A 12,071-nucleotide genomic window follows, 5' to 3' on the forward strand; every position below is an offset into this window, starting at 1 on the left:
TTTCTTAGAATGAATTAGCAATGAGTTTCAAGGAGGCATTTTCTGAGATGGTTCTGCTGACAGATATAGAAACACGATGGTACATTGGTCTCTATTTCAGAATATGTTTTTTTTAACTGTATTGCAAATAATGTATTCTACACGCCTGCAGGAACAATTTCTTTATTATATATTAGCTTCAAGATTCTAAGTGTAGTGGTTGAAGCAGCATGTATATTTAGTTGTACAGCAATATGAGCCCTGAATCTTGCTATTTTAGTTGAAATTATTGTTATTGCTGATTGTTAACCTTGCGAACCTTGTTGAAAGTAATGGGTGGTTTCAGACAATTTGTGCTGGTCTGGAATCTGGTTATGGACATACATCTGATTGACGAAGTCTACTAAAATGCTCAAATCAACAGGGACTTGGTGCTACCTGCTTATCCATACAGTTGTAAAGATTGGTCATCTATCAGTTTTAAGAGTCCCACATAAAATAAATCTGGATAGTTTCAACCCAGTTTCTGGTGTCATAGTCCACAATGTTCTAGTCTAATAATAAATCAATCTTAGAAACTTTATGGTGTGATCTTTCTCACCAGATATACACTGATTTTGGGAATAGATCCATTGATGGGACATACAGTATATGCTACTATCTAAATTCATTGAAGCTGATATTGGCCAAAAGGGCAAACTCTCCTGCACTCACTATGCTGCACATAAAAATTCATTAATATTTTTGAAAAAATGATGTGTATTACATTTGTTCTGAAGCCTAGTAATTCAGTTACCAGAGCAGTATTACGGAGATTGGACAATTGATCTGGAGAAATTAATTCAATCCCACATTTTCATATTCATATTTAGGCCATTCAGCGCATCAAGTTCATGTCAGCTCATGGGACAACCCAATTTCCAAACTAATTTCCTGTATAAACTATACTCCACACATTCCCATTAACACCCCCTCTCCCCTGTCCCTGATTTTACTACCCACCTACACCTCCAGCAGTTTACAGTGGCCTCCCAACCTGCATGTCTTTGGGATACAGAAAGAAACAAGAGTGCCCAAACTGCCTGGAAATAGGGAATTTACATAAAACTGGAATAAACATCTAACCTCAATAATCCAAAAGCAGAACCCTGCAGATTCTGGAAATACTTAGCAGATCAGGCAGCTCCAGTGGACACAGAAACAGGATCTAACATTTTGAGCTGAAGACCTTTCATCAGAAGTGGGAGTAGCAAGAAATGAAACAAGCTTTAAGTTACAGAAAAAGGGAGGAAGGGTAGTGAAAATTAAAAAAAAGGATGTCTGTGAAAGGATGGAAAACAGTTTAATTCTCCATTTCATTCCTACGCTCACCTTTCCATCTTTGCCTCTCACACTTTTTCAATGAAGTTCAATGTAAACTCAAGAACAAGGATTTTCATCTTCTGACTAGGCATTCAGACAAACAGTAAATTCAACTATTCCAGATAATTGGCCATTCCAAATTATATTTTGCATTTCCAGCAGTTTTCTTTTCTCTTCTTCTGGTATCTCAGATATTATTCACTGTCTCCATTTCCACCTCCTCCATACACACCTTTCCTTTCCTCTTTCACCCTGCACCACCACCACCACTGACAACCTATCCCTCCCACCCTCCATTCTTTCACAAATATTCATTTTTGTCCTTTTACCCCTCTGCACCACCCCACCTCCCAATGACTTCTTTGCAAATTAAAGCCTGTTTCCTTCCAAAAGGTTACTGACCTGAAATGTGAACTCTGCTTCTCTCCTCACAGATGCTGCCTGTTGCGTATTTCCAGCAGTTTCTGTTTTTATTGAATTCTTACTAATGGCAGCCATACATTACAGGATTGTCATAAATGCCTCTCTGGCTCACTGATGTCCTTCAGGGAAGGATATTTGCCACTCTCATTCAGTCTGGTCTTTGGATAATTCAAGATCCATAGCAACATGGTCGACTCTTAAACACCGGTTAAATGGCCCAAAAAGGCATGCGGTTCAAGGCTGGTTAAGGCAGGCAATAAATACTGCCCAATGTAGCAAAAACCTCATCCAATAAATAAATAAGAAAAACACATAAGAATATGCATACCTAAGCATGTAAAACATGCATAGAAGTCTTTAATTAAAAGATAGTTATTGTTCTTTACCAGAATAAATGGTCACTATTCCATTAATCATAAAACACTCGCCTAAGAATTAAGCATCATATTTTTATAGCAAACTATTCCTGTTGTCAGCCAATAAAAAGATAGTTTAATTACACATTCAGCAGACTAAAAAGTCTCTTTTCATTCCCAAGAAAAGGCTAAAATTATAATCTATCAAGGCTTTTTGTGTGGAAAGGTTAGCTATTAAGTAGTTCATCCTACCTTTGCCCATGACTCAGCAATTTCAAATATCTCAATTAAAATAAAATCAACACCCAGAAGTACATCTATGATACAAAACTGACTTATCTATGTGCTAGCAGAGATGTTTTCTGAAATTTCTCTTGCGCTAACCTAGTTAGTCATTGTTGTTCCTTTTGTCAGCGTGAATAAGTTGTAATGACTGATTCTCTCCTTACAAAGATGTGAAGCGTGAATGACATGGTGCAATGCTTCTTTTCTTGGGACATAATTGTATATCATAGATAAGACGGGTCTTATTAGCCTGATGCTACTCAAGTGTGCTTCATGACCTAGGTAGAAGAGCAGATGAACATTGAAGAGTTTTGGTATTACATAATATACTAGAGAAAGGGATACTAACTAAACTCTTTAAATGACCTCAAAGCACTATTACTATGACAACCATCGGATATCCTTTTTAACCACGCCAATCCTATACACTTGCTTTGGCCACCTAACCAAAATGGTTTTGTTAACCGTGTGTGAACTCGAAAGGGAAAAGGAGCCTATGCCTACCGTCTTGTTCAGTCTTTGTCATTTCTTCGAGCTTCTTCTGTTTCAATGTGTCCACCACGTCAGCTAAGCTTCCTTTGCGTCTCTCAGGTGTTCCAAAAGCTGCACTAGTGATCATGTCACTGCGCTCGCGGGCCCCTTCTTCTGGCTTGTGCGGTGAGGTAGTTGCATTGCGGAAGGAGTACAAGGAACAGACTTTGTTGTTGTCAGAATCCTATTAAAAAGAGAAAAATGATGTATTGGCACAATCCCACTCAGCAGCAACATGAAATTGCTGTAGTATCTTCTAGTAAGTCATTTTCAAATGTTTAATTCACACTCCCATCCAACCCAGCTATTTTCTTCCCTCATTTGGGAGAACCAAATGATTCAGCAAAATGTTATCACCATGAACACCATTCATGCCATCCTTCATTTACTTATATGACATCCAGTAGAATTCTAATAGTTACGATTCCTTCTTTCCCATACAAAAGACTCAAGGAAAAGCTCAAGGAAACATACGGTTCCATAAATCAATTGAGACTGGAATCCTAACCTTTATGAATAATACCAAATCAAATATTGTGATGTCTGTCTGTTTAATTGGTTAGTTTACAAAAGCACTGTTGTTAGATGAAGTCATAAATGTCTATCAGATGATTAGACACCTGAGCAACATCAAATTGAACAACCTGCCAAAAAATAAAAAAACATAATAGCATTGACATCATGCAGTGGATTTCACTAACAAATGTGGTAAACCCCTTGACTTATAGAGTCATAGAGTCAGACAGTATGGAAACAGTCCCTTCAGCCCTCTGACTCTGCACCAACCACTGAGTACCTATTTACACTAATCCTACACTAATTCTATTTTATTCTCTACACATTCCCAAAAACTCTCCCCAGATTCTATCACTCATCCATACACTAGGAGCCAATCAACCTATCAGCATTCACGTCTTCAGGATGTGGGAAGAAACCAGAGCACCCTGACAAAACCCACATAATCACAGAGAGAGTGTACATACAGTCAGCAATGGAGGTCAGAACTGATCCCAGGTTGCTGGAGCTGTGACTACAATATTTACAAAATATTTTAGAAATATCTTTGGGTAGATCATCTTCACTGGGGCAACATTTCCCCACCTTCATCCTTCATTCCAGCATTGAACTCCTGAAATCCTGCTGTGAGGATCTGAAAGGCCTCCATTTTAGTATGGAAGTAATGCAGTTAATGCTTCCTTCTGCCACCTCTACCATACACCCAGAATAGCATCACAAACCTTTTAATAAATCTCAAGCAAATTTAGCATAGTGAATAATCTGATAACTCAACCAAATCTGTTGTTAGTTTAAACCAGTGATGTCACCTTATTACATGAATGTTGCTTGGGTGGAGGTTTTAATCCCTAGACTGCCTCAGTCATAATCAGTCTGTAATCAATGCTGGCTATGCTGATAGCAAGATCTTTTAATAATGACATCACATACAAAATGTCAGTAACTTTCTCAAGGGTACACAATGCTGATGGTTTCATCCTTAAAGCCTGGACCAAGTCTCTTGTGAATTTTGCAAACAAAATTAGCCTGATTCTCATTACATTAAAGCCATAAAAGTTCTGTGAAAATGAAATTAGGGGATGAAAAAAGGAAAGTATTGATAATCGGCATGAACAGGCTTTCTTTGTGCCAAGTTATAATGAAAATTTTCGTTTAGATAAAACACGAAGGATGAATTTCCACAGTTCTGGTATTTCCTGAGATTAACAACTCTTTCAGCACTCCCTCAAAAGTGAGATCCAATCGCTATACACAGGTTTCTGCTGGTATACCACGCAGCGATTCAAGCAATGGGTGTTCTTTGACACTAAGACCAAGCCAAATATTGCATCTTTCATGTGAGGTTAAGAGAAGTAACACAAGAAGTAGAAAGTGTCACCCAAGCCTCTCCGTATGTGGAATTGCAGAGAATCACAGAACAAATTAGATCTTACCTATCCTCAAAAATAAAATCCGTATCTATTGAATTTGAATACATTTTGTTGGTTGGGTTATTTTTTTTAAGGTCTATTGAGATAGGAGCTCTGCAGAACTTCATTGTTCCCTGCAGGCACACTCCCTGACGAAACCTGGCGATGATGTCGATAGAGTGCATCTGTTCTCACTGCGTGTTTGCCTACTGACATATGTGGAGCAGCCAGTTACATAAGATTGTGTTGTATAGCCAGGAGCTGGCTGAATAAACTGAGCCAATAAGAGACATGAAGGAGGAAACTAATTTCTACTGAAATTGTAGCATTCTCGACTCTGAAGCAGACGGTCGTGGGTTCAAGTCCCACTCCAGAGATTTGAGCTTTGGCTAACTCTTGAGGGAATGCTGCTCTGTTGGAGGAGCTACCTCTCAGTTGAACCATTAAAACCAGCTCTCACAGGTGGATATGAATAATCCCATGGAATGATTATCAAAAAAAACAGTGAGTTATTCCTCAATCAACTTCATTGAAAAATCTTTTCATGTCATTATCACATTACTCTTTGTGGGTTTGCTATGTATAAATTGGATGCAACACTTCTTACATTGCAATAGAATTACTCTACATTGGCTGAAAAGTGATTTGGAATATTCAGAAAGGCAGTATAAATGAAGGACTTGTTTTCTTATATTTTGAAATTATTGCACCTTTACATAAATTTATTCAGGAAGAAGGGACACAGATAGTAGCAAATTGCAGAGCAGAGCAGACTTGAAGGGCCAAGTGTCCTACTTCTGCTCCTAATTCATATGTTCACATAAGAATTACCCTTCAATGTGTTCACAATACAATCAAGCAGTCTTCTTTGAAAACAAATGCTAAAACTTCATGCCCAATTGGTTAAAGTGAACCATTCACCTACACAGACAAGCTCAGCTTTTCTGACCATCTTCATCATATTTTAAACCAACATATTCAAATTATTGTGCAACATAAACTAGGAAATTCTAATCATACTATACTTGACAAAATAAACTTGAAGACAACTCCCCCATAGTTTCCCTAAATTCTGCTATCGTCTGCTTAGTACAAACAAGTGCTTTTTCAATTTAAGGCAGCACAATCCCATATGTGTAATATTATTCATTTAATTACAAAGAGCTTAATTCTGCCCAGATTAGTGTGGGTTTCTCTTCTACTACTGAACACTCCTATCATTTGCAACCACAGAAATATTACACAGGCCCTCAAAGCACAAACAAGTACAGACATCTTGGGATAATTTCTAACCAGAGATAATGGGTACAGGCAGACACATCTTTTAATTACCTTTATTTAAGTATTTTAATTAAAGAGTATTAATTACATCGTGTTGCAGAGGTTCAATCGTGGTTGTCGCTCAGTTATACGACTGTGATGCATTAACAAAATCTCTGGGGTTTATGCCCTTCTACTGGGATAAACCTATGTTTAGCCTGAAGTTCCATTATTCTAGATGTTAGTCTGTACTGCTGCTGGTTTACTTTTGCCAGATAAATCCTGGTTCACATCTGCATTGAATTCTGAGAGGGGTGTATTTGACAAACGGATAATATTCAGTCAAAGAGTTCAACCATTGAGGATACCATGTCATTACAAACTCAAGTGAAAGCATGTTAAAGAAATTCATCTTTGGCTGCCTGTACAAGGGTATCAGCCATGGGTCGTGCTCATCTCTACATGTTAGGTTTCATTGATCTGAATGGACCAAATATGGGACTGTGGGTGCAATGGACAGCCAATACTCTAGACTATGTTTTGTGCATGCAGCCAAAGATGATTTAGCTTGACTCTCGTTAGAGTAAAGTAAAAGCGACCTCTGATGAATCAACTAGTGCAAAGATGTCACAGCAAAACAATATCATTGTTACGTACAAGCATTCCAGTACCTAAAAGCCAGTAATTGCATGTAATTTAACATTATTAGCTAGTTGCATAGATTCCACAAACATCTTTATTGTCCAGGCTGCAGTTGCTGAACCTTTAAGAGCTCGAATTGACATAAAAGATTAAACATTGAAAAGTCCAATTAAAGAAAGGAGGGGAGGGATTGTCTGTAAACCAAGACAGATAATCCTTATAAACATGCAGGAATGCAGTAAGCTTAAAGTGAATGCTAGCTGTTCTGCTGCACGTTTCATGTTACACATAGTGCACATCCTGGTCAGAAGGTTCTTTCACCATTGCACCCAAGTCATATAGCTCCTCCTTCTATCCTAGTATTGAGAGAATTAAGGTATTGCTTTCCCTAAGCAAGCGATGTGTAAGGCGTTTATTGTTGTGTTGCAATATGAAGTGAGCGCCAGCCAGAAAACAATACTTGTGTATTGTGTGCACATAGTCAAGGTCTGTTTTTCAAATCTATTGGCAGACATTCAGAAAAGCAATCCACACAAACACACACGTTCGCAGGCAGGAGTTGTTAATAAACATGCACATTTGACTCATTGCTCCAGTAGAGAAGTACAGTTTACAATGGGTTTGCCCAGGCAACATGCCTTTGAGGAGACATATTATACAACCACCATAATTATCATCATTCAATCTCTTTTATAGAGCATGGAGTCACAATTGATGCACACATCCAAATAATAACATTCAGGGTATTCCCTAGTCATCAATTAAAAGTCAACAGAAAGGAGTTTATCTGGAATTTTACTTTGTGAATCACAATTATAGAGGCTCCATGAACTCATTAATAGGGAAAAAAAATAGGCCAATCAGCTAAAAATTTTTATCCAAGAAATTTCATCTTTTCAATCTAGAACTTCCAAGTATTCATGGTCCCAAAGACTGATGGCATGCTTTATTCAAGGAAAGCCATCTTTTAAGTTCAGCTGATTGACAACATGCAGTTGCTCTCCTAGGTCTTAAGCAAGTAACATTTAAAAGCAATAAAGGAGACACCAAAGGCAGAAAGAATAGGATCTCCAGTGTCACAATATAAATGACAGCACTTTTAGGCCTTACTGCAATGAACTGCTGTTAACCTCCCATGTCACAATGACAATAATTATAGCCCCATGATTGCTGTCACAATAAAATGGCCTCAACTTTCAATGTTACTTGAACGATTGTCCAAATATTTGCTGAACTAAGTCACTATTGTAGCAAGTAATTGCACACAAGATGTAAAATAGGAAAATATTCTGCTCAATGAGTAAGGAAAGTATAGGAGTGCAATTAAAAGGGATATCAAGAAAGTACGGAGAGTGCAAATAAAACAGACAAGTAAAACCAAAGGAAATCTAAAAATGTTTTATAAATACATAAAGAGCAAGAGGGTAGCTAATGAAAGAGTAGTGTATATTGCGGACCAAAAGCATAGTCCATGTGGGGAGGCAGCGGATGTGGGCAAGACTTTGAATTAATACTTTGCGGCTGTTTTCTGAAAGGACATGTTGCCGATGATGTAATTAAGGAGGACAAGTGTGAAATACTGAATGGGATAAACTAGTAAATGAGGAAATGTTCAGGTGTTTAGCACCTTTTATAGTAGAAAAAATTGCCAGTTCTGATAGAAACATCTTCCAGGCTGTTAAAGGAAGGAAGGGGAGGAAATTACTGAGGAGCTGACCATTATTTCTCATTGCTACAGGCGTGGGACCAAAGGATTGGAAGATTTCTAATGTTGCACAGTTCTTTAAAAAAGTGAAGGGATGTTCAGTAGTTAGAAGCCACTTAGTTTAAATTCATAGATTGTCAAGTATTGGAATCAATTCTAAGGGCTAATATAAACATTTATTTAGAGATGCTTGAGTTAATCAAGGGCAGTCAACATAGATTTGCTAAGGAGAGATCCAGTCTACCTAGAAGCCAAATAGTGCAGAAGTTGGAAGGTCATTGGCCTTAAGATCTTTTTCTCTCTCCACAGATGCTGCCTGATCAGCTGAGTATTTCCAGAATTTTCCATTTTTATTCTTGTCTGACTAACCTGATTAAAGTTTTTGAGAAAGTAACAAGAAAGGTCAATGAGGGCATTGCATTTGACATAGATTTAAAAAGGTCCATATGGTAGGCTGACCAAAGAAGTAAAGACCCATAGGATCCAATGGAGAGTGGCACATTTGATCAGAAGTTGGCATAGTGCCAGGAAACAAAGGGTATGGAGTGAAGGCTGGATGACCTCCTTCTCCATCATAAGTTTACTCAGCTTCTATGACTCTGTGAAGATCTTCCAAAATCCCAAATGAGCATCCATAATTTTCCTCTGTGCTTTAATTTTATACTTACATCTATTTTTATTACGACTATTAGCAAACAGTATAAATTGTAGTTTTCAACATAGACTATATTGATAATAAACCAAGGGAAATTACAAAGAATGTTACAAAAAAAACATCAAAGAATCAGGCCATTTCCCAACCATTATATGCTGGTGTTTATGCTGTACATAAGCCTCTTCCTATTTTTCTTCTTCTAACTCTATCAGTGAAGCCACTATAATAATCTCCCTCACATGCTTACTTAGTTTCCTTTAAATGCATCTGTATTATTCACATCTTCCACTCCCAATGGTAGCAAGTTCAACATTTTCTGTGCAAATGTCGAAGCACATCAATTTGCTCTGAATCCCTATTTGTTTTTTGGAGTCTTACCTACTGATGGTTTCTAGATTTGCTCTTCCCACAAATGGAAACACTCCCTCGGTGACTACTCTAGCAAAACCTTTGAACATTTTAAAGATCACTATTAGTTCATCCCATTGGCCTCTTCTTTTCAAAAGAAAAGAGATTCAGTCTACTCACACTTTCCTGATAGGTATAACCTTGCTGTTCTGATATCATTAATGTGTATCCTCAACTGTGCCTCCCTATCTGTTTTGCGATAACATGAGCAGAGCAATATGCAATAATCCAAATGTTGTCTAAACAAGATATGATACCAGTTTATCAAAAATGATACTGTTCAAGTCCATCCCTTGTCTCTTTATATATTGCATCGGGATTTGATATAAGAATATTTCAAAGAGTATTTATTATCAAAGATATCCAGTGTTCTGAACTCATTCACCACAGAGCAATACATCACGAATGAAGGAAAATACTTAAATTCTCACTGCTACCCTTTTGAGTCAAAACAATCTCAATTATTTAAGCATGCTTTATCTTAAGTCAGTATTTTAAAACCCAGTGAACTTAAATCTCTGAAGAGAGATACAATGGGAATGATGGGTACTTAAGGAAAATATTTTAACACTGGAGCAAGAACAATTGAAGCCATTATATATTGTAATATACAACCACTTAACTGAACGTATGATAGGTAATGCAATCACCCAAATGCTGAAAGTAATCGCCAGAAGGAAAATTCCAATGTTGTTATATCGAGGTTTGCCAGCTTAATCATTCTATTCTTCTGGTATAGAGTAAAATGTTCAAATATCTACTTATAATTTAAGGTTGAAAATGGCCTCAAAATTCATAATTGTGTAAGATGATCCTTGCTGGTGAAGTAGAATTGGCTTTTCTATAATTACTCATGGCATAGTGTTCTAAAAACGCCATTGTTAACAACAACCTCTTAAAGGAAAGTCTATGGAATTACTTTTTGTTCAAAGTATTTCCTTTTCACTCTTATCAAAGAAAATTATGCCATATCTTAAAACGAAATCAAATTTCCTAACCCATTATCAACGTCTAATTTGGCTCTTCCACTCAGAGCCAGTTGGCTATTATCCCTGTCCCAGCAATTTTGTTTCCTAAAATTTAACATTAATCACAGGATTTGTAAAGACAAAATACAACATAATCAAATATAATCTAGCTTGTGTAAAACAGATCAATTTAGGAAATAGCGCTCTAAGATGCCTCACTCCATAGCACATATTCCTTTTAAAATTATATTACATTAAAATGATTTACTGCATACAGCATGAGGGATTTTACACTGGTTTTAGTGTACAATGGTGGGAGGGTCCAAAACTATGACATTTCCCCACTGAGCTTTTGAGGCAGCTGAACCAAGCCAGAGTGTGGTCTTCAGCACGTATATTGAATGTTATAATGTATCAGAGTGCAAGGCAGATGGTTCTTTGCACTGGAAAACTAGCAAGCTCCAAGCTTCAATAAGGGTGTCGTTTACTGCATTGATCTTCTGGTAATAACTGGTGATTGTCTCGAGATGTGCCCCTGCTAACAGCTCATGGACTACAGTATTGTGAAGATTTCCAGTCTTCACAGAATTTATCTTGTGCATATTTATAAACCTATTTTCTCCATATAAAGGCATATGGAATATAAAACAGTCCCTTTGAAGTTTCTTTTTCTTCAATACTAACTTTTTTAGATTAGCAGCTACCACTGTAGATAATAGCTAGTTAGTCAAATGTTGGCTTCACATAGTATTGCTTGGTTTGCTCTTGGATGTAAGTGTTCCCATTCCATTTTAAATTGGATAACATCTCCAACTAAATACAGGCACAGGAATGTCATGGAAATATCTTAAATATTTGTCTGTTCCTATCAGTAACAGTAGTTTTCAGGTCCTAAATTTTTAAATGTATTAATTGAGGTGTCATAATGCCACAAGGAAGCTGTAGTGATTTTCCAGATAATGCTATAATAGAACCCATACATATTCTATCCTTGATTATACTTCTCCACAATTCATCCCAGCACTGGTGCAGTTTTCACCTTCTCAAATATTAACTTTATCATCAGCCAGCCTTGGTCATATTGGGGCTCACAGAATACCATCAGATTGTTTTTTTGGCAGTTACTCTTTGAATGTTGCTTCTGACAGTTAATTACTGCAAATTAATTTTTCATTTTGCTAAAGTGGTGTTGGAATACATCAGATTTATTTTGCAGATAAACAGGCCAGTGCCGTCTGGATCGCTGTCTGATTCCCAGCTTCTGCCAATGTTTTTCCCTAACTGGCAACCAGCAGGTACTAGAATTACAAATTTTCTCTTTTGTGAGCAATCCAGGTGATGAGCCAAAGCCCTGTATGAAATTCATCCAGACACTCGAGTGGGGGAAGGGAGGTGGCACCAGGGGTTTTCCATTGGAATAAAAGTATTGTCAAGAAGGTCACATGTAACTTAATAACAATTAATAGCAACTTATATCTTTACGGTGCCTTTAATGTACTAGAACAGCCATGGTGCTTCAGATAAGCATTATCAGGCAGAACCGAATACTCAGCAACAAGGAAATATTTGGGC

The 12,071-nt window shown here is 37.3% G+C and overlaps 1 protein-coding gene across 1 annotated transcript in view; it reads right to left on the minus strand.

Annotated features, from left to right (window-relative positions):
- Positions 1-12,071, minus strand: part of sox6 (SRY-box transcription factor 6) — a 325,865-nt gene that overhangs the window by 260,950 nt on the left and 52,844 nt on the right. Inside the window, 1 exon segment of the mRNA XM_052029327.1 lies at positions 2,910-3,120. Coding sequence (XP_051885287.1) covers positions 2,910-3,120 — 211 coding nt within the window.

Source organism: Pristis pectinata, chromosome 14 (genome assembly GCF_009764475.1).
Source record: "Pristis pectinata isolate sPriPec2 chromosome 14, sPriPec2.1.pri, whole genome shotgun sequence".
NCBI classification, from domain to species: domain Eukaryota; kingdom Metazoa; phylum Chordata; class Chondrichthyes; order Rhinopristiformes; family Pristidae; genus Pristis; species Pristis pectinata.